This window comes from Leucoraja erinacea, chromosome 3 (genome assembly GCF_028641065.1).
Source record: "Leucoraja erinacea ecotype New England chromosome 3, Leri_hhj_1, whole genome shotgun sequence".
Taxonomy (NCBI): domain Eukaryota; kingdom Metazoa; phylum Chordata; class Chondrichthyes; order Rajiformes; family Rajidae; genus Leucoraja; species Leucoraja erinaceus.
This window is the reverse complement of record NC_073379.1, coordinates 72,501,851-72,525,727: the sequence shown is the minus strand read 5'-3', so window position 1 is coordinate 72,525,727 and position 23,877 is coordinate 72,501,851. Positions and strand designations below refer to the sequence as shown.

General features: G+C 41.4%; 1 protein-coding gene across 3 annotated transcripts in view; it reads left to right on the top strand.

Moving 5' to 3' along the window:
• Positions 1–23,877, top strand: part of aopep (aminopeptidase O (putative)) — a 166,854-nt gene that overhangs the window by 123,378 nt on the left and 19,599 nt on the right. For 2 of the 3 annotated variants that reach the window (XM_055632917.1, XM_055632916.1), the window contains exons 14-15: positions 8,330–8,446; positions 16,544–16,630. In XM_055632917.1, coding sequence (XP_055488892.1) covers positions 8,330–8,446; positions 16,544–16,630 — 204 coding nt within the window. The remainder of the gene's footprint in view (positions 1–8,329; positions 8,447–16,543; positions 16,631–23,877) is intronic. The other variant, XM_055632918.1, reaches the window with a different exon arrangement.

Genomic DNA, 23,877 nt, shown 5'->3' with positions numbered 1-23,877 from the left:
AATTGAAATGATGCAACCAGATCTCAGAGTCGTCATTATGGACTGAATAGTGGTATTCTGATCTCTTTCCTCAACCTAGCTGGCTGTGTTTTTAGATTTCTTAAGTCTTCATGATTTTTAAATTGGAAACCTTGTCAGGTGTAGCAGAGGTGGCTCTCAGTTGGAAGATTAGGGGCTCAAATCCCACTTGAAAGGCTTGAAGGCATATATCTAGGCTGACGTGCAGTAATAAAGAAATGTTTTTCTCTGTCAAAGCTGATGCCATGACCCACACACTCAGAAGGATCACAGTGAGGGAATGTTGGCTCAATATTACTACCAGTATTTTTCAGAGCAGCATTGTCAAAAGAATATCTGACGAATATTTCATAGATCTATGAAAAATTGTATTGAGGGAACTTAGGTTGCAGGTCTTAGTGTTTCGCAGCTCTACCCATATTGATTCCACATCCTCCAAGCTAATGTCCTTCCTTTCTAATGCGTTAATCTCCTCTAACCAGCAATGCTACCTCACCTCCTTTTCCTTTCTGTCTATCCCTCCTGAATATTGAATATCCCTGGATGTTCAGCTCCCAGCCTTGGTCACCCTGGAGCCATGTCTCCGTGATCCCAACTATATCATAGTCATTAATAGCTATCTGCACATTCAACTCATCCACCTTATTACGAATGCTCCTTGCATTGAGACACAAAGCCTTCAGGCTTGTTTTTACAACACTCTTACCCTTTATACAATTATTTTGAAAAATGTCCCTTTTTGATTTTTGCCCTGGATTTGTCTGCCTACCACTTTTACTTTTCACCTTGCTACCTATTGCTTCTACCCTAATTTTACACCCTTCTGTCTCTCTGCTCAAACATTTAAGAAACCCACCACCTCTTATTCTCTGTTTATTTTCTTTTTCTTCTTTCCCCCCTACATGTTGGGTCTGAGTGCTTCCCTTCTCTGCCTCCTGCCTCACACACTGTCTACTAGCTTTCTCCATTTCAGTCCCTCCCCCCAACCGAACAAGCAGCAAATATAGGACGAAGACCATGTGCAGGCAAATGGGATTGAATAGATTGGCATCGTGGTGGGCACAGACATGGTAGGCTTAGGGGTTTGTTCCGGTGCTATATAAATTGGTTCCATTATTTCACCATAATAGTGAATGTGGTGAAATATAAAGCAGTAGGGGAAATCGGGAGAAATGGTTGTGCACCTAGGTGGGGAATAGGGAAGAGAGCTTTCTTTCCCCCCTACTGCAATCTGTATGAAGAAGTATCCTGACCTGAAACGATGACTATCCATGTTTTCGAGAGATGCTCCAGGACCAAAAGCAGGTAGCGTAGCTGGGACATGTTGGCGGGTGTTGCCAAGTTGCGCCGAAGGGCCTGTTTTCACACTGTATCACTCTATGACTACATTATACCTCCACCATGCATGAATGCTTCAAAATTAAGTGATCGAGTTTTATTGCCATATACTCAAGCATAGAAACATAGAAAATAGGTGCAGGAATAGGCTGTCGGCCCTTCGAGCCAGCGCTGCCATTCAATATGATCATGGCTGTTCATCTAAAATCAGTACCTCTTTCCAGTTTTTTCCCCATATCCCTTGATGTCGTTGGCCCCAAGAACTAAATGTAACTCTCTCTTGAAAACATCCAGTGAATTTGCCTGCACTGCCTTCTGTGGCAGAGAATGCCACAGATTCACAACTCTGCCTGAAGAAAGTTTGTCCTCATCTCAGTCCTAATTGCCCCCCCCTTATTCTTAAACGGTGACCCCTGGTTCTGAACGCCCCCAACATCGGGAACATTTTTACTGCAGTTACAGTAAGTGAAAATCTAGCAGGCAAGCAGGATGCTTTCACCAACCACCCCCATTTGAAGTTCACTATCTTCCACCGTATCTACCCAGTGCTTGGTACTTACTTTCAGCAGCCACTGGTTGTCCTCCAAGATGCACCGAGCCGCAGCCTGATCCATGCCGGTCACCTGGGCGAATTCATCCGGGACACTTGCACTGAGGCTGCTCCATGGCCGTAGCTGCAGTGAGCGACTCGCCAGCCCGGAAAACACTCTCCAGCCCGGCTCCCCGTCCGCAACTGTCCCTGCCGCTGCTTCTGCTTCCAACACCTTCGGCCCATGCAGTTGATATGAGTTTTGACATTTTCGTTGATCACAGAATTTCTCACAACAGAGCGAGAGAAATTTGTGATCAGCGTGAGAATTTGGTGAAATGCGTGATTCTCACGCTCAATGCATGGGAGTTGGCAGCCCTGCCTCTCTATTTTCCCTCTCCCCCTCCCTCTCCCTCCCTCCTCCCCTCTCTTTCCCCTCTCTCTCTCCCTCCCACCATCTCTCTTTCTCCCCCTCTCTTCCCCCTCTCTCCCTCTCTCCCATCCCTCTCTCTCCCCCTCTCTCTCCCCCTCTCTTTCTCCCTCTCTCTCTCCCCTCACTCTCTCCCCTTCCCTCTCTCTTCTCTAAAACTCTCTCTCTCCCTCCCTCTCTCTCTCCCTCTCTCTCCCTCTCTCTCTCTCTCCCTCTCTCTCTATCTCTCTCTCCCCCTCTCTCTCTCTCCCTCTCTCTCTCTACTCTCTCTCTCTCTCTACCTCTTCTCTCTCTCTCTCTCTCTCTCCCTCTCTCTCTCTCCTCTCTCTCTTTCCCTCTCTCTCTCTCTTCTCTCTCCCTCTCTCTCTCTCTCCTCTCTCTCTCTCTCCCTCTCTTTCTCTCTCTCTCTCTCTCTCTTCTCTCTCTCTCCCTCTCTCCCCCCCTCTCTCTCTCTCTCTCCCTCCCTCTCTATCTCTCTCTCTCCCTATCCCTCTCTCTCACACTCTCTCTCTCTGTCTCTCCTCTCACCTCTCTCTCCCCCCCTCTTCTCTCTCACCTCTCTCTCTCTCCCTCTCTCTCTCTCATCTCACTCTCTCACTCTATTTCTCTCTCTCGGTCCCTCTCTCCCCTCTCTCTTTCTCTCCCACCCTGTCTCTCCCCCACCTCTCTCTCCTCTCTCTACTCCCCTCTCTTCCCCCCTTTCTCTTTCTGTCTCTCTGCCACCCTCTCTCTCTCCCCCCCTCTCTCCCCCCCCCCCCCCCTCTCTTCTCTCTCCCCCCCTCTCTCCCACTCTTCCCCTCTCTCCCCCTCTCTCTCTCCCTCTCTCTCTCTTCCTCCTCTCCCACCACATTCTCCCCCCTCTCTCTCCCCTACCTCTCCCCCCACCCTCTTCTCTCTCTCCTTTCACGCCCCCTCTGTTTCTCCCCTCTCTCTCCTCTCACCCCCCTCTCTATCTCCCTCACTGTCTCCCTGTCTCCTTCCCCCCCTCTCTCTCTCTCTCTCTCTCTCCACCTCCCTTTGAGAGTCTGTCCCTTCGGCACAGAGACTCTCGCGGCAGCGGCGCAACGCTTCCGACGGCTCCGCGGCCCGGGACACTCGCGCTGTCCGGAGCGCTCCATGACCTGAGCTGCAGCGAGCGACTCTCTAGCCCCGCAAACACTCGCAGCCAGGCAAACACGTCGCCAGTCCCGGCTCCCGCATCTGTTCCGGCCGCTGGTTCTGCTCCCATCCCTCCCACAGCCCCGGCTCTCCAACACCCGCGGACCATGCAGTTTTTCCGAGTTTTGAAATTTTCGTTGATCACAACATTTCTCACCACAGAGCGTGAGAAATTTCTGATCAGCGTGAGGGCGTGAGAGTTTGCTTGAGGGCGTGAATCTCACGCTCAAAGCGTGAGAGTTGGCAGCCCTGTATAAACCAACATCTGCAGTTCCTTGTGTCTAACCGTTTGTGGTTACACTCCTAAATTTTGCTGTCTCAGAAGAAGGATCATAAACGTATAGAACTAATTGATCTGTAGTTACACCACTTTTCACAGTAAATGATGCAAGTAAATTTTCCCTTGACATTTCGCTGGACATTTATTGAATTCCTTAAAAATGATTTCAACAATAGATTACACTCTGTGCAAGTCACCTCATAACTTGATATTTTCTCCACCATAAAGGCACACCAAATGTTTGATGTAATATTCTCTACATGGTTAGGCTGATGCACACGGACTCCAAAGATCCTCTCTCCAGACGCACTCACTGTCCTGACCTTCGTTAATGCCCAGTTAAAATCCAGGAACTCAATTTTTCATGTCAATATGGAAGTACTTTTACCGGCAGGCAGCATTTGATCAAAATAATGACTTCCTGGTACACTTTTCAGAGTAATTAGAAATGCTTGCCTTGTCAGCATTTATATCTGATGAATTAAAAAACATTTATAAGAAAGGATCCACTCACGGGAAATGCCTAATGGGGAAACATCATATCTTATGTCCATGAAAATAAAATGTCAAAGCAGAAGAGACATGAATGGGATGCCAGAATGAATTTAGTATTCCGGTAATCCGCCAAATAGTTGTCACCTATGCTATAATGTGTGTTTCTGATGGCCTCTAGGATAGATATTGTGTGAAGATTCATTGGTATGTGTCTTAAGACATTATGAAAAGCGTTGGGTGTAGCTCCTGTATAATGATATTCAAGTTTTGGATCCAGCTTCTGCCATCAGACATGGCTCTGTCAAAAAAACTGAAGATGCTGGAAAATAAAAACAGAAAATGCTGGAACTACTCACAGGTCAGTGTGCTAATGTGAAAGGAAAGTTGGTTAATGTTTCCAGCCTGGCAAATCAGGACTGGTTCACGTTCTGAAACTTGAAACATTAACCGCTTTGCGTTTCAAATTTGCTGCCTGATTTACTGAATGTTTCCAGTGTTTTTCTGCTTTCATTAGGGCAAGGTCAATGTGAGACATATATCCTGGAAGAGATTGGAGAGGTAGTCATTGATGATATGGCCCATTGCTTGACTTTCATAGCTGCTGTTGTGAGGAAGTCTTGAGTTGCCATTGGTGCAAAAGAAAATGGCTTCATCAGCTGGTTTAGAGTTGAAGTCGAGTCTGTTTACCGATTCACTTGTCTTGGTGATGTGGACTCTTTTTCAGCATGTCATCAGTGCAAACAAGCTATTTGACTTCATTAGATTCATAAAACATTGGTTTCAAAATACAATATGATGGATACTCAGTGTTAAGCAAATCAAAGCAACCCATGTACTGGACCCGATCCACTGGCTTAACTATTCACATCATCTGCAGTTGGGTGCTTGGCTGCACTGTATACAGCATAGACAGACACAAAATGCTGGAGTGACTCAGCGGGTCAGGCAGCATCTCTGGAGAAAATAAATAGGTAATGTTTTGGTTCAAGACCCTTCATCAGACTTATAATGGAGGTATTGACCTGAAACGTCACCTAGGTCTGATGAAGGGTCTCGAACCGTAACGTCATCTATTCCATTTCTACAGAGATGCTGCATGACTCTAGCATGTTCTATGCATACTGCATGTTCTATGTTTCTATGTTCTATGTTTCTATGACCCGCTAAGTTATTCCAGCATTTTGTGTCTACAATGTAAACCAGCATCTGCAGTTCCTTCTTACACACTGTATACATCATGATAGGCTGGAGAAAGAATGAACTTCATGGCATGAGACCATCATCATTCAGCTTCTCTGCAAGTCTGGTAATTCAAACTCTGCACTGGAAATGCTCTTGCACTGGAAATAGACATGCTGCTTTATTGGATAGCAGAAAAACTGAAGGTTAGACTTTGGGATTTTCACAACAATAAAAGAAAATTTCCATCAGAAATTACAAAGCATTTTTGTATATTTGAATTATCCAGCAAAAGCAAGAAATACTCATGAAAGAAAAGTGTTTAGAACTCATTTGTTTTAAACAAAGTAAATGTGTACAGTTAAATCAATCAACTATTGGGTACGTTTGCACCTTGGAATTCCTTTCCTTTCAGAAGCTGGTTGGAAATGTGGTGAAGCCTATAAATCTGTTCAGACAAGTCATGCTGATGCTATCCTGTGTGTTTTACAGGATGCCTCTGACCTAGAGGCATTCATAGTTAAGACGAGCCTGCTAAGTAAAGGGTCCTAACTTGTTTAGGCAACCATTTTAACAACAGATGAAAGGAAATACTTTAACTTTGCTACTGACATTTTATTAACAAAATCTGGAGCTGCATTGTGGGATTATGTTTGAATGGCTTCCGTAATTTGAAAGGTCAGATGTCGTTTATGGTTTATTCATACATTTTTCTGAAGCATTGCCAACTGCAGCTTCCATGTTCAGATTTAAGAGAATATTCAGAGTAATTTATTTGCACTGAAAGGACAAGCTGAAGGATTTGAGAATCATTTAGAAAAGAGGTGGATTCTGTGCGTGAAATATATATTGGCGCCATCAATCTGATTTTAAACAATGTAGATATCAGGAAATAACATCATGGGGGGAAGTATGCATTTAGGCAGAGATCCCAGAATAATGTAGCAATAATTGAAATCGCCTAGCAGTCAGTCGGCTCCTACTGCAAAAGTTTGTACACATTCCTGCTGAGATGTGGCTTTTAATGCCTCCACTGATGCATGGGTTCAAGCAAACTGGATGTTCAGAATACCATCTGTACTGGCTCAGTGGTTTGTGTCTTGAACCTGGACGCAGTTACTGCTGCAGTTGTACTACTTAAATGCAAATCTATCACGTTTTTTGCCAGAGAAAGGTTAGTAGTAATCTTTGCTCGTTAGCTACCATGGATTAAGCTGCTGCGGTAATTTCAAGTTAGCATTGTTGAATAGTTTGACAGTGCTGTTGTTTCAGGATAATAAAGTCTTGGTTGCTCAAGCCTGCCTTGGAGCAGCTACAGTGGAGCTTCAAATGTGTGGGAACTGAAGGCAGTTTTATGCATCATAGTCCCATGCACGGCCGTATAACTGAAGTGTAGTTTAACTTGCCAATTCTATTATCCTGTTAATGTTTCAGATGTGGTCTTGCTGCTTCATAATCAAAGCCCAGTTTTATTTGAATGTTTTTTGATGTTTGAAGCAGGCCATGTTTTCCACCAGTTATTTCATTAGCAAATGCCCAGTTTGAATTTTTTAACGGTAAGCAAGAATAAAATATCGTTTAAAAAAAAAAAGTATTGATTACTGTTCTTTGAACAGAAATGCTTGAAAACTGTAGTGTATTAAACATAGTTTTATTTGCATGAAACTTGTTAATTGCCTAATTTTCGGTGCGACTGTTCCATTTATGAGAGAGATTACAATTCTTTTCTCGAATTGACCCATCTTAGTGATGGCTCATAGATGTTTCCATTTCAGTTTTTAAACAATAGTGTCAGTTTCAGGAGATCTTAATGTATTGTTTGACACATTATTTGAAAGTAATTTAATATAGGACACTTATTATGGCATGCAAGCAAACACTTAGATGTTAAATATTTGTTCATAATGTGTGCAGGCACTGATTATTGGGATAGATGTTGAGATGTGTTTATCCAGCAGCAATTCTTTATCTTATGTTGTCCAGGACAAAGCAATCTGCTTGATTGCTACCTATTTCACTATCCTGTACATTCACTAACAACACCATTGACATACAGATGCAGTGTCTACCATCTATAAAATGCAATTCTCTTCTGAGCCTACTTCGTGAAAGACAAAGGCAGCAGGTCATTGTCATGACATGATAATCTGTCACTCTCTTCATTGTCACTAAATCAAAATTTTGTGTCTCTGATGCTTCTAACCCAATGGGAATAATTTGGCAACAATAAACATTGGTGAAATACAGACAGTAAAATTAAATTATTTTGCAAAATTGTTTTTCCATTAGAATAAAAAATATATTGTATGACTTTTTCAAAGCCCGTAAAAGTGTAACAATTAGTCGTTAATTATCACTTTTGGCAACAACACCAGTATACGTGATTGGTACATCCACATACATAAGGAAAGTACGACTTCATTCTTGACTTGTATATGTTGAATGTGATGAGTAAAGCTAGTTCATTGTGGCCACATCAAGAGCACCTGTTCATGTCTTTGGAGTGTTGTGTAAATAAATGTAAGTTGAATGAAAATGAAGGCAAAAAATTCAGTAGTGCTGTTGGGTTAGACTGAAACATGATCATTTTTAATGGGCAGAGGATATTGCAGTGCTAAGTGGAATTTAAGTGAGCAAATTTTAAAATATTATTTACGACATTTTATTCTAATTTTGCGTATCTGCAGAATAGAAATGTAGGAACTAATTTAATTCCAATTGGATTTAAAGTTTATTAATGGCAAGTTTGATTTGTGAATTGTTCCAGCGTGTAAATGGCTAAATTAAATGTTTTATTTTTCATAAATGCAATTTACAAAGCACATCATATTGATGGATTATATATTAACAGATATTATCCCGTAAGCAATAACGTCTCTAATCATACTTATCCATATTTCAGCTTTTGCCAGACCAACTGGTTTTGCTCCTGGAATTTATATTGGAGATGAAGTCCTTGTCTTCCCAAACACTGCAGATGTTACAGAAGCAGTATTGCCTAAGGGAGCAGGATGCAGAGGTAATTCATTTCCTACCCCACTGCACTGTTTTGCCAACAATTGATAAACTATGTCAGAGGGGGAAAAGACAAAGATCACAGAGTTTACTACAGCAGATGTGTGTTTATTTAAGCCAAAGTAATCAACATGCTAATATGTTTTTGGACCAAATGGGAGGCAGAATTTATTACTAAAAAAATAATTATTTTATCTGCAGAATAATTTTATAACATTGCAACTCTCTGAATCTTAACTGCATGTGGCAATGTCATGGAAGTCACTGCTCAAACATTTCCCCTTTGCCGATTTTAATTTCAGTCTGGTATCAGCTACGGGAGCATCTCTGGTTCCAGCAGTGATGATGTCACCAAACACAGCTACCCACTAATCCCATCAAAGAGTCCTGTGAGCAAACCAGGAAGTTGCAAACAGGATATGTTATTCATTTTTCAGAGATTTTGTAACGAAAGGTACACACATAGATTTGAGCAGAATCTGTAATATCAAAAACTTATAAAAACAAAATTTAAAATAATTTTCAATCCGAGAATGAAATTGGACTTTCTACAAATATTTTTATTTTTAAATAAAATATTTTATTTCTAAACAAGTTTTCAGAACCAGAGAGATTTTTCACCAGAGGTTTTTCATAACGAGAGCAATGCGTAAAACGTTGAAATTCCCATCACTTCAGATATATCAGCTGATTTCTATCTTTAAGGACTTTACCATCACAACTTGCTTGTTGATTGATAACAACATTTAGGAAACTTATGCATATGTTGTCAGTGTTGTAGTTTATTGCTGGATAATGTCATTTATCCCATAATTAAAGCTGATGTTTGAGTTGATTATTCTCATGTGCTACATTCTACATGGGGAATAGGTAGTTAAACAGGCTAAAATTAGAATGCAGGAAGCATGTTTTTGATATGTTTCTAGCAAATAAAATCTTCAGTGCTGAGATGAGCAGAATATTATTAAGTAGGAGAACACTTCTTATGGATCAAAACCAGTCACAAAAAACCTGGAGTAACTCAGCGGGACAGGCAGCATCTCCGGAGAGAAGCAATGGGTGAAGTTTCCGGTCCTGACGGGAGAAACCGTAGTCCTCAGTAAACTGAGCGCAAGTATTTCGTGAAACAAGAAGTTATCCATCTTCCTGACACGAAAAGTCACCCATTCCTTCTCTTCAGAGATGCTGCCTGTCCCGCTGAGTTACTCCAGCTTTTTGTGTCTATCATTGGTTTAAACCAGCATCTGCAGTTCCTTCATCCACACTTTGTATGGATCAGTTGGTTAAATTGCAGGTCAGCCATAATCTAATTAAATGTTTGAAGGAGCTTGAGTTGCTGATGATGTATTCTCTGGCCTCACCAACTACAAAAAAATGATTTCTGTTAATTACTGAATATCTAAAAAAGGACTATTATTTTGCTCTTAATGTAATTGTGCAACCTGGGACACTTGAAGTCTGCACATTGGTTTACCCTTTTTTTCAGATGAAGGAGGGGCTGTAGAAACAAAGAACTGCAGATGCTGGTTTGTAGTAAAGATAGCCACAAAGTGCTGGAGTAACTCAGTGGATCAGGCAGTATCACTGGAGAAAAAAAGATAGGTGACATTTTGGGCTTGGACCCTTCTTCAGACTGAACGTAGGGGATTGGGGAGGGGACATGGGGAAAGAGCTGGAAGCAAGAAAACTAAGACAAATCGGGGCCGACAACAGATGACCTCGGGCAGGGTGGTGCCCTGCTAGGCCAGGGAAAGGGGGAGAGGGGAGTGCTAGCAGAAGTTACTTAAAATTAGGGAATTCATTGTTCACCGGTACCTCTGGGTTGTATGTAGGTTACCCAAGTAAAATATGAGGTGCTGTTCCTCTAATTTGCATGTGGCCTCACTCTGGCAATGGAGGGGGCCCAGGACAGAAAGTTCAGTATGGTATAGGAAGGGGAGTTGGGATGGTTAGCAGCCAGGAGAACCCGTAGTCCTCAGTGGACTGAGTGCAGGTATTTAGTGAAACAAGTTGTCCATCTTTCTTATTCATCAAAGTCCCAGTAACTGTGCTTGGGTCTATTGTCTTATTTTAAAAGTTAATATTCTACTAATGACATCTACCACAGCGTGTGGTGAAATAACATTCAGAACATAATTCTTTTCAGCAGAGGCAATTTGTCCAGTTTGTTTTCTCGTTGCTCTGTTTGCTATTTTCATCTTAGAATTCCAATACTGAGTTTAGTTTAAAGATAGACACAAAGTGCTGGAGTAACTCAACGAGACAGGCAGCATTTCTGGAGAGAAGGAATGGGTGATGTTTCGGGTCGAGACCCTTCTTAAACCCAAAATGTCACCCATTCCTTCTCTCCAGAGATGCTGCCTGTCCCGCTGAGTTCCTCCAGCATTTTGTGTCTACCTTCGATTTAAGCCAGCATCTGCAGTTCTTTCCTGCACATACTTAGTTTAGTTTAGAGAAACAGTGCGGAAGCAGGCCCTTCGGCCCACTGAGTCCACGCCGTCCAACGATCCTCGCACATTAACACTATCCTACACTAGGGCCAATTCACACATACACCAAGCCAGTTAACCTACAACCTGTTGGAGTGTGAGAAGAAACCGACGATCGCGTGGTCATAGGGAGAACATACAAAACTCTGTACAGACAGAACCTGTAGTCAGGATCGAAACCATGTCTCCGGTGCTGCAAGCGCTCTAAGGCAGCAACTCCTCTCAAAGAGCACTCAAAGACGCCATTTAAAAACAGCTGAAAGAAGCTCATAGTAGAATGTGTTCGAAACCATGTCTTCCCGGTGCTTGCAATGCACCTCTAACGGCAGCACTATTAATCCTACGACCGCCAGCTGTCTTTTGTGCATGCCCCCAGAGACACTCTCTCTGTCTCTGCCAGTCTACTAAAATCTCAAACATGTCTCCAATGAGGTAGGTAGTCCCTGTTCTCTAGTTGTCTAGGATGGTTCAGTCCTGATAAGAAGCTGGGAAGAAACTGTCCCTCCTGGAGGTGTGACTGCCACACGTATACCTCTTGCCTGATGGGAGAGGGGAGAAGAGGGAGTGGCTAGGATATGGCTCATCCTTGATTATGCTGGTAACCTTACCAAGGTAGCATGAGGTATAAATGGAGTTTGTGTGATGATCTGGACTACGTCCACAATTCTTTGCAATTTCTTGTGGTCTTGAATGAAGCTGTTCCCAAACCATGCTGTGATGCATCCGAATAAAATGCTTTCTACAGATGTTGGTGAGGGTTGTTGGGGACCTGCCTAACTTCCTACGCCCCTAAGGAAGTAGAATTGTGGCCTTTCCTCCAGTCCAATATGGGTGGTCTGGGCTCGAGCAGTACATGCCTGAAAGAAAAATAAATATCTGGAGTTTAGCGCTTTACGCTCCAATTGTGCCCCTCTCCTTCACCTTCTATATTTAAAACTCTGTGGCCCCATCCTCTCCTGTCTTGTGGGTGCCTTTCGCCCTCTTCCATGCCGCAGCACATTAAACTCCGTAGCAGATTCATGCCGGCTGTTCCCAAAACCTTTTTATGCCCATACAATAGTTTTTCGCACTGCTGGCCTCCCAGCCCGCCCACCCTGCCCGTACACTCCACGACCCCCCTGTCTCCCCCCTCTCTCTGTCTCTGCCCTCTCTGTCCTCCTCTCTGCTCCCTCTCCCCCCCCCCTCTGCCCTTTCTCTCTCTCTGTCTCTGCCCTCACTCTCTGCTCTTCCTGTCTCTGCCCTCTCTGTCCTCCCCCCCCCCCCTCTCCCTTTCTAGACGCGCCTGCCCAGAGTTGGGGGGGTCTATGCGTCAGTAGATAGGGTGATTATGGGGGTAAAAGGAGCAAATTAATAATATTAATATATTAACAAGGGGGGTAGTTACCGTGTGTGCGGGGGGGGGGGGGTAGTTAGTGTGTGTGTGTGTGGGGGCGGTTAATGTGTGTGACGCCCAATGCCCCCCCCCCCCTCAACTGCACATTGGGGGAAAAGACCCAACGGGTCTGCACTTGGTCTAGTATAAGCTAAAAGTCTCATCTTGTTTGTGTGTGTGTATGTGAATGCGCTGTGTGTGTATGTGAATACGGCAAAATGGTACATGGTAGTGCTAAAATTTTTGTAACACTTTACGCACCTTTGTTCCGCGTGTCAGTCGTGTCAAGTTTCCTTCAGATTTGATTTTATATTTCACAAGTTATTGATATTTAAACTTTAAAAAAAAACAACAACTTTGAGAAGAATAACTGTGATTCTGCTTTGAGATTTGTCTGGCAGCTTCCAGTGATGACGTCACAATGGCATCTCACAGTCCTCCAATCACAATGGGATCTCATTTACATACGCTACCAATGACGTCACAATGGGATTGTAGCCCTGCTCACAACATTGTTGCTATCCACATACACTTAGTTCTGTTAGCTCAGCTTGTCTGTGTAGTTCTGTTTGTGCAGATTATATGGTGTGCATGTTTAGCATTGTGTCCAATAGAATCAAGAAATCTAATAGATTGACTTCACATTGATTCTTAGCTAGTTTCATTTCATGAATGCACTGTTTATCATAATTAACTATATTTTGTCTGAATACTTTGCCTGTCCCTTCTATCTGTTTCCTTACTGATAGCAATTCCCCCCCAAATTCATGTAACATTTCCCTTGACACAACCTTTCAAAGTAATCTTTTCCATCATTCATTACTTCTAATCAGTCTTTCATAGTTTCCCCCTGATGCACTTTGAATGCCAGTAGCAGTTGATGCATTAAGAAGTTAGAGGAAATGCTGAGTTCATTCGGTTTATTAAATACTCCACCAGATGGGTATATGCTTCCTATTTTCCAGTACAAAACCCAGTGGGTGTTCAAATTTACAAGTAAAAAGGAAGGGAAAGAATAAATATTTAAAAATCATTCTAGTGTTGAATCTCTGCCTGTGGTATTTTTGCTTTTGTTTTTGTTATTTCCATCATGATTATTATGTTATCTGATGAAATATTATTTCTAGACAGATCAAGATTTAACGAGATTTGGTATTCAATTACTTTGAAAATGTTCCACACAATATAGTTTAAATATAAGAAAATATAATTCATCATTCTAATACATTCGGTTTCCCACTCATTGTATTTCAAAACATACATTGTATTTCGAAACATTATATGGGCTCCCTTAAAATCATATTTGCCTGCTGCTGTTCTCAAATTCCATTCTTCTAATTTATTCGACATATCTAGTTCTATGACTTTGCTTGAAATAATGTACCCTTATAGAAACATAGAAGATACAGTGCGTTCAGAAAGTATTCAGACCCCTTCACTTTCTCCACATTTTGTTACGTTACAGCCTTATTCTAAAATAGATTAAATTCTTTTTTTTATCATCAATCTACACACAATATCCCAAAATGAAGAAGTGAAAACGGGTTTTTAGACATTTTTGCAAAGTAATTAAAAAGGAATAACTGAAATATGACATTTACATAAGTATTCAGACCCTTTACTCAGTACTTTGGTGAGGCACCTTTGGCAGCGATTACAGCATCAAGTCTTCTTGGGTATGACACTACAAGCTTGGCACACCAGTATTTGGGTAATTTCTCCCATTCTTCTCTGCAGATCCTCTAAAGCTCTGTCAGGTTGGATGGGGAGCGTCGATGCACATCTATTTTCAGGTCCCTCCAGAGATGTTCGATCGGGTTCAAGTCCGGGCTCTGGCTGGGCCACTCAAGGACATTCACAGACTTGTCACAAAGCCACTCCTGCGTTGTCGTGGCTGTGTGCCAGGGGTCGTTGTCCTGTTGGAAGGTGAACCTCCGTCCCAGTCTGAGGCCCAGAACGCTCTGGAGCAGGTTTTCATCAAGAATCTCTCGGTACTTTGCTCCGTTCATCTTTCCCTCCAACCTGACTAGTCTCCCCGTTCCTGCCACTGAATAAAATCCCCACAGCATGATGCTGCCACCTCCATGCTTCACCGTAGATATGGTATTGGCCAGGTGATGAGCGGTGCCTGGTTTCCTCCAGACTTGATGCTTGGCATTTCAGGCCAAATAGTTCAATCCTGGTTTCATCAGACCAGAGAATCTTGTTTCTCATGTCTTTGGGCAAACTCCAAGCGGGCTGTCATGTGCCTTTTACTGAGAGTGGCTTCCGTCTGGCCACTCTACTATATAGGCCTGATTGGTGGAGTACTGCAGATATAGTTGTCTTTCTGGAAGGTTCTCCCATCTCCAAAGAGGAACTCTGGAGCTCTGTCAGAGTGACCAGCGGGTTATTGGTCGCCTCCCTGACCAAGGCCCTTCTCCCCCGATTGTTCAGTTTGGTCAGGCGGCCAGCACTCTGAAGTTCCAAAGTTTTTCCATTTAAGAATGACGGAGGCCACTGTGCTCTTCAGGACCTGCAATGCTGCAGAAATTGTTTTATACCCGTCCCCAGATTTGTGTCAACACAATCCTGTCTCGGAGGTCTACGGACAATTTCTTCGTCTTCATGGCTTGGTTTTTGCTCTGACATGCACTGTCAACTGTGGGACCTTATTTAGACAGGTGTGTGCCTTTCCAAATCATGTCCAATCAATTTAATTTACCACTGGTGGACTCCAAGTTTCTACAACATCTCAAGGATAATCAATGGAAACAGGATGAACCTAAGCTCAATTTGGAGTGTCATAGCATAGGGCATGATGAAATGTGATATTTCAGTTATTTATTTTTAGTTACTTTGCAAAAATTTCTAAACATCTGTTTTCACTTCTTCATTTTGGGGTATTGTGTATAGATTGGTGATTAACAAAAAAATAATTTAATCCTTTTAAAAATAAGGCTGTAATGTAACAAAATGTGTAAAAAATGAAGGGGTCTGAATACTTTCTGAATGCACTGTAGGTGCAGGAGTAGGCCATTCGGCCCTTTGATCGTGGCAGATCATTCAAAATCAGTTTACCGTTCAGTTTGCTGAACAAAAAAAAAAACCTTTTTATGGCATGGTGATTTGAACTGAACAAGTTTTCAAAATTCTGTCTTTTGATAAAGCATTATGTAAACAAGAAAAATGAAAGATTCTGAAAGAATTAGCATTTTTGTTTTATTCTTCATTTGTTTTTTACTAAAGTGGTCATATAGTCAGACAGCATGGAAACAGGCCCTTTGATCAACTTTCTAATGCTGACCAGGTTGCCCCATCTGCAATAGTCCCACTTGCCCATGTTTGGTCCATATCCTCCAAACCTTTCCTATCCATCTACCTGCCCAAATATCTTCTAAGTGCCGTCCGAAAAGTTTGGGACAAAGTCCCATCATTTATTTATTTTCTGCTGTACTCCACAATTTGAGATTTGTAATAGAAAAAATCACATGTGGTTAAAGTGCGCATTGTCAGATTTTATTAAAGGCCATTTTTATACATTTTGGCTTCACCATGTAGAAATTACAGTTGTGGTTATGCATAGTCCCCTCATTTCAGGGCACCATAATGTTTGGGACACATGGCTTCACAGGCGTTTGTAATGGCTCGGTGTGATTAATTGCCTCCTTAATGCAGGTATAAGAGAGCTCTCAGCAGCTGGATGGATTTAAGAGAGAATTAGATAGTGCTCTAGGGGCTAGTGGAGTCGAGGGATATTGGGAGAAGGCAGGCACGGATTATTGATAGGGGACAATCAGCCATGGTCACAATAAATGGCGGTGCTGGCTAGAAGGGCCGAATGGCCTCCTCCTGCACCTATTTTCTATGTTTCTATGACTATGTTTCTAAACACGCATAGGGTAAAGATGGCTGCAATACAGGCCTGGCAGAGCATCACCAGAGAAGACACCCAGCAACTGGTGATGCTCTGGGGGGACTATGTATATACAGTGTTGTAATTTCTACATGGTGAAACCAAAATGTATAAAAATGGCCTTTATTAAAATTTGACAACGTGCGTTTTAACCACATGTGATTTTTTTTCTATCACAAAGCTCAAATTGTGGAGTACAGTGGCAAATAAATAAATGATGGGTCTTTGTCCCAAACATTATGGAGGGCACTGTATGTGCTTACTATTAATGAAACTAGTTTTTAATTCCACATTTTACTTTCTTGAATCTATTTCCTTTCGCTTACCTTTTTACTTATTTTTCAGGTGCGCCATCGTTGGTGTGAGCTGGTTATTAAACACAAACACACCATGGCATACGGGGACCTGATTAATTTTTTGAAACAAGATCAGGTACCCAATTTGAATATATCTGTGAATAAGAAATGATGTAGAAATAATTATCTAGAATTATGTTAAATGCTCGCTGAATAATACATATTTAAAAAGCAGCTTGCCGTTTCTAGGGATTTTTTTTGAATATTTGAAGTTTTGATGCTAAAATTAATACTAACAATAAACCAATGAAGCTTAGTAGACGTCAAGGCTATCTTTATATTTCAATAGTGTACAACCTCAATAGTAAATTCGTAAAAATGAAAATAAAATTTGGAAATGAAAGTTTGTGAACACTTCTGTTCAATTTGTAATCCTATTAGAGTCATAGAATCATGGAGCTGTATAACATGGAAACAAGCCCTTCGTTCCACCTTGTCTAAGCCGAATAAGTTGGCATTCAAATTTAATAATTGTATATAATCATATAACACACACAATTATATTCTGATCCAATAATGAACTTTATTTCAGACTAGACACGGGACATTAAATAAGAAACATTGTAAATAAGAAACATTGTAAACCTCCCCGCAACTTCACACACGCTAGGCCTTATCCCCTCTCCTCAGCTCTGCCCCCCAGGCTGGCGCACACTCCCTCTCTCCGCTGCCCCGGACCGCCACACTCCCTCTCCCGCTACCCTGGGCCGCGCACTCTCTCTCCCACTGCCCCGGGCCGCACACTCCCTCTCCCACTGCCCCGGACCCCACACTCCCTCACACTTCTTCAGAAGAACCGCCTTCAGCCCGAAGGAGGGACTCAACCCAAAACATCACCCATTCCTCCCAGAGATGCTACCCCTGGGTTACTCCAGCACTTTATGCCTCTCACCTTTTCACCACACTGCCCCGGGCCGCACACTCTCTCTCTGCCACTGCCCCATTAGAAAGTGCAACCCCAGTTAAATTTAGTTTACCATCTTCCCAACTGATCACTCCCCTCTCCCGCTACCCCAAACAATGCCCATTTGCGCAAGGCCCTCGCCCCGTAACTGCAGATCCAATCTTTGGCCGGAAGCGAGATGGCTTTCAAGATGGCGGAGGCAGGTTGTGAGTAAAATGAGTCATAAAATCACCCAACTGATCAGATCTGGTGTCTGCGCCCATGAGCCTTTCTCAACCTACTACACGTTTTGCGTGAGAGTATACTCCCAGATGTCTGATTCTGCAAGCTCCCCATGTTGCTCTGCTATAGGATCGTTGGTAATGACCAGAACTGCACACAGGTCTGGTCTCATCAATGACTTGTGCAACTGCATCCGTATCATAATGTCCCGACTTTTGTACTCCATGACCTTCCCAATAAACGTGTAGGCTACAGTTCCCGCACCATGAACATGCTGATCATATGCTGCTTCTCACACAGAAGATGGACACTTCTTTTTACCTTGAGAGACCTTTTTCCTTCAGTCCGAAGCCATGAAATAAAACTCATCACCCAAACATCATAAGATAAACCCATTCCTTCTATGAATGGAAAAGAGATGCTGCTCTTCAGTGTGTGGAAATAGGTAGTTTAGTTATGAGTTAATACAACTTTAATGATGTACTCCATCAAAAAGCATTTTATGCAACTTTGATAATAAACATTAATTAACAACACTGCTTTTTCACCACCATGAAAAATGTTTTACAGACGTTGCCACCTTTAGGGAACCCAGGCAATGGGAGGGTGCAATATGGTCCCAGATCTCTGTTCACTGATGCTTGAAGAGATGGATCCATCCTGCAGCAAGTAGTGGCAGAAATGCTTTAACTAGCTCTAAAGATTTGACAAATGTGAGAACATCTTACCTGGTTTAACAGTAGAATAGAATGGCAACAGTTAGCTTTCCACTTATCAGAGTTAAATTTAGTTTTTATTGGCCCATCTTCCCAACTGATATAGATCTTGTTGTACACTTATACTTAACCAGATTTCAAATTGCCCAGAAGAGGAAGGTTTTTAAAGCCTTCCTCAATGTCCACTATCCCACCCTGCGTTTGTACAGTTTATAATAAAACTGCAAACAATGTGGAAGCATTTGTAATCAAACTACTCGAACACATGTGTGCTGGCCAGTTGGTTGTTCCAGACTTTGACTATGAACAACCCTTTTGTAAAGTTAAATTCTTGACTAAGTAGGATATTTTTGGCACAGATAAATTGTTTAAGGTAAAGAATTCAAACATGATAACCCTATTTTATTTTGATTATTTATTAAGAAAAAATTGGAAAATACTCAAATGTGGTGAATAACGTAGAGATGTAGAATAAGCACATCCCGGAGTTAGCCTTCATGGAAGAAGGGGTGGGGATAAAAAAAAAAAGTTCTTGCCAGTCTGAAAGTTGTTTGCTTTTCTTTAAGATTTCAAAATGAAAGAAGTAACATCGGGGTTAATGTTTGAAAAATGTAAGCAAAAATTGCATTCAAGAAATATAGAATGGTTTGTTAAACAGCCTCTATGGTGATGTGATCTGGTTACTATTTAGAGGAGCCAGCAGGGAGCTAAACAATATGGTTTAAATCAAGTAATCCCCTTTATGGAGAGCTGTGTAATATATTCAAGTGTGTTACAGGGACATAACGCTGATCATAATTTTCTCTCTGTTATGATCAGTCCACTTGACATTAAGTGGTGTTCGTCCTTCCTATTTTAATTTTCACATTTCTTATCAGTCTTACCTTTCTCCAACCTGATTTTGTACAGAAATCCTCTAGCAAGCAAGAGTCCAGATCAAGTCAGAGGCCTGAAATTAATAAAAGAGAAAACCACTCACACGCAGTAAATTTGAACCATTTGGAAGCAGACTCAGCATAAGATAGGGTGGGTGTGATAAGGCTTGAGCAGGCTTAACCTTTTGAGTTGAAGATCTGTCAGCATGTGAATGTAAGGTTGCCAAGTGTTGAATCCTGTCCAAGGCTGTCCTCCTTCACCCGTGAGTTACTCCAGCGTTTTTGTGTCAATAGGTACTTTATTTTGTTCTAGTTATTATCCTTGAAGGTTGATGCATTATACAACTTCTTAATGATGTTAGTCTAAACATCAAAGTAGTTGAAAATGACATTGTAATAGCATTACTGAAACCATAGGAATTGCAGCTTGCCACATGTTGAGCATGATAACTGGTATTCTATAGAATTTGTGACAATATGCTGTTCATTTTGTAGCGTACACAATGTAACAGCTGCCAAGTATTTAAATGAAATAAATGGGTTACTTTGCCACTATAATTGGCCTCCAGCATGGCTTTGTGGAAGGGAGGTCTTGCTTGACAAATTTATGGAATTATTTGAAGAACCGTAATCTACAGACAAAGGAGTCATGTTGGTGTTTAAGATTTTCAGTTTGATAAGGTGCCTTTAGGCTGCTTAGAAATTAGAGCATAGTAAAAAGTTGCAGATACTGCATGGATGCAGGTTCCTTGGCAGAAGACAGAGTGGATTTTTTGAGATGGTTCGGCTGCCCGTATTAGAGTTGTATCACGCAGGGTCAATGGGGCCGTCTCCCCATTGTATATTAAGATTGGTGAGTTTTGTGGCAGATTGGTTGAACATGGTGTAGATTTCCAGGTTTTTGTATGCCATTGGGAAAGTCTCTGCAACAACTTGGCTCATTCGATCCTTCGTCCAGTGGAAAACATCCTTCACATGAAACATTGTCGCCGGCAATACCTTAAAGAAGAGATGTCATTCAAATTCCAAAACAGAATGCAACATGTAAAAACATACAATCTCACCCAGCCTTGTAGTTCCCTAATTATTAATTAGGGTTGGTAGGGCAGGCTTAAGCAGGTGGTGGTATGTAAAACCCCGAGCACTTTTTTTTTTTTCTAAAGGATTTAGTTCAAAATGTGCATTAAAAAAAGAAATCCTTTTATTCAAAGGAAGGGAGAAATATAATAACATTAAGCTATGAACTTGACTGTACCTTTTGGGCCAGTTAATATGAAATCCTTTGTTTAAAAAGTACCCAGATGTAGTAACCCATGGTGACTTTCAATGCCATGAGTGATCCTGTACTTTTGATCTTCAAAGGTTAGTCTAACGTCCTGTAAGTTAATTCAACCATTTAATAATATTCTCAATGCTTTCAAGCAGGTCGATGCAGAATTGATAAACAGTGTTGGCCCAGAACACTTGGCACTGCAAACTTATTAGAAGGTAGCTACCACTGTGAGAACCACTTCTTTTGAAAGTATTTGCAAGCCTTTGCAATTGTCAACATGAGAAGATTTTCAATTATTTTCCCTCTCATTGCTTTTTGATCTATTGTATATTTAATTTTTAGGCATTTTAGAATTACAAATGCAACTGATTTTTATTACTTGTTTGAAATATTCCCATTTTACAGAGAAATTGTGCAGGATGACCAGCATTTAAACATCACCACAGTGATTTTTCGATCCAGTACCAAGCCACCGGTGAAAGCATAAAGATAAAATTGTCTCCATTGTTTACAGGTCTTTACTGGATTATCTTTATTGACATTTTTTAATATAGCTTACCTAATTTGTTCGCTATGGTGAAAATACTTAATTCTAAACACTTTACAATATTTACTGAGAAACTAAATTAAACATATGACATAAATATCTCCTTTCTATCTGATTTCATAAACAGCTTAAAATAGTTAGCAACTAAATTATTGCAATATAATACAAAAAGCAGCAGCCAGGATATAGGGTACAAATTACATTGTGAGTTACAATCAGTATATAAGAAAGGCAATGTTATAGTGGCCATGGTGGATATCAATATGCAAGTAAACTGGGAAAATCAGGTTGGTACTGGACCCCAAGAAAGGGAATTTGTAGCGTGCCTCCGAGATGGTTTCTTAGAGCAGTTGGTTGTGGAGCCTTTCAGGGAAAAGGCAATTCTGGCTTTAGTTTTGTGTAACAAACCAGATTTGATAAGGGAACTCAAGGTAAAGGAACCACTGGGAGGTAGTGACCACAATATGATAAGAGTTAACTTGAGAGGGAGAATTTGAGAGGGAGAAGATTAAATTGGATGTGTCAATATGCAGCTGAGCAAAGGGAACTACATGGACAAGAGGGAGAAGCTGGCTAAAGTTGACTGGAAAGGGACCCTAGCAGGGATGACGGTGGAACAGCAATGGCAGGAATTTCTGGGAATCATTCGGAAGATGCAGGATCTTTTCATTCCAAAGAGGAAGAAAGATTCTAGAGGGTGATCATGGCTGACAAGGGAAGTCAAGAACAGCATAAAACAAAAATAGAAGGCATATAACATTGATTGATGTTGATGGGAAGCCAGAGGATTGGGAAACTTTTAAAGAACAACAGAAGGTGACTATAAAGCCAATATGGGGAGAAAAGATGAAATACGAAGGTAAGCTTGCCAATAATATAAAAGAGGATAGCAAGCGATTCTTCAGATATATAAAGAGTAAGAAAGAGGCTAGAGTGCAAGTTGGACCGCAGGAGAAGTGATAATGTTGCTGGAGAAGTGATAATGGGGAAGTGATAATGGGGAATAAAGAAATAGCAGAATTTAATAACTTTTTTGCATCCGTCTTCACAGTGGAAGACACCAGCAATGTGCAAAGAGTCAGGGGGTGGAAGTTAGTGGAGTGGCTATTGCCAGGGAGAAGGTGCTTGTGAAGCTGAAAGGGCTGAAGGTGAATAAATCACCTGGAGCAGATTGTCTGCACCCTAGGGTTCTGAAAGAGGTCGCTTTAGAGATTGTGGAGGCATTGATAGTGATATTTCAATAATCACTGGAGACTGGAGTGGTTCCAGAAGATTGAAAAAATGCCAATATTACCTCGCTGTACAAGAAGGGAGCAAAGCAGAATAATGGGAACTATAGGCCGGCTAGTCTGACTTCAGTGGTTGGTAAGATTTTAGAATAAAGGATGAGATTACGGAGTACTTTGAATTTCATGATAAAATAGCTCGGAGTCAGCATGGTTTTGTGAAGGGATGATCTTGCATGACGAATCTGCTGGAATTCTTTGAAGAAGTAAATAACAGGACAAAGGAGTCAGTGGATGTTTTTTACCTAGATTTTCAGAAAGCCTTTGATAAGGTGCCATACATGAGGCTGCAAAGGAATTTGAGAGCCCATGGTATCTAAGGGCAGATACTTGCATGGATAGCAGGTTGGCTGGATGGCAGGACAAAGAGTGGTAATAAAGGGGGCCTTTCTGGTTGGCTGCCAGTGACTATCAGAGTTCCACTGGGGTCGTTGCTGAGGCTGTTGCTCGTCACATATATTAATGATTTGGAAGAGGGGATTAAATGCTTTGTGCCCACGTTTGCAGATGATATAAACATAGGTGGAGGGGCAGCTAGTATAGGGGAAGCAGGGACTCTGCAGAAGGACTTGGACAGGTTGGGAGAGTGGACATGGAATATAGTGTAGCAAAAAGTGGTGTCATGCATTTTGGTAGTAGGAATAAATGCATAGACTATTTTCTAAATGGGGAGAGAATCCAGAAATCGGAACTGTAAAAGGACTTGGGAGTGCTGGTGCAGGATTCCCAAAAAGTTAATTTGCAAGTCGAATCGGTAGTAAGGAAGGCAAACGCAATGCTAACATTTATCTCAAGAGGGATAGAATAGGAAAATAGGTGGAGGTTTGTTTTCGGTAACAACTTTCCATACTATAGAGTAATCTTTTTTTCTTTTTGATATTTTGTTATTGCTGTTCAATATATTGCCTTAGAACACTAATGAATTCATGGTTTAGCCATTTTTGTGATGATTAACCTATGGTGAAACCGAATGGGCCTAACAGATGAGGAGAAAATGGTGATTAAAGGTGGTAAATATTTTTAATTTTATAAAAGTGTTATATTTTAGATGTAACGGTTTAATACTGTAATATACATAATTCCTGATATCATTGCCTCTATGTTTCAACTTTATTGGTTTTGATATTTCGAGAGTGACTTTCATTTCTAAAGCTCTGGATCATATTACTATGTACTTACATACTATCACATATTAACCACATGTCAAGTTGAATTTATTGTCATGTGCACAAGTGCAGTGATCCGGGAACCTGTGGCAGGATTAGCCAGATGGCATTTCAATTCAGATCCTTCTTCAGACCACATGGATAAGTTTCAGTTTAGTTTATTGTCACTTGTACCGAGGTACAGTGAAAAGCATTGTGTTGTGTGCTAACCAGTCAGCAGAAAGATAGTACATGAGTACAATCAATCCATTTACAGTGTATAGATACATGATAAGGGAATAACGTTTAGTGCAAGGTAAAGCCAGCAAAATCTGGTCAAGGATAGTCCATGGGA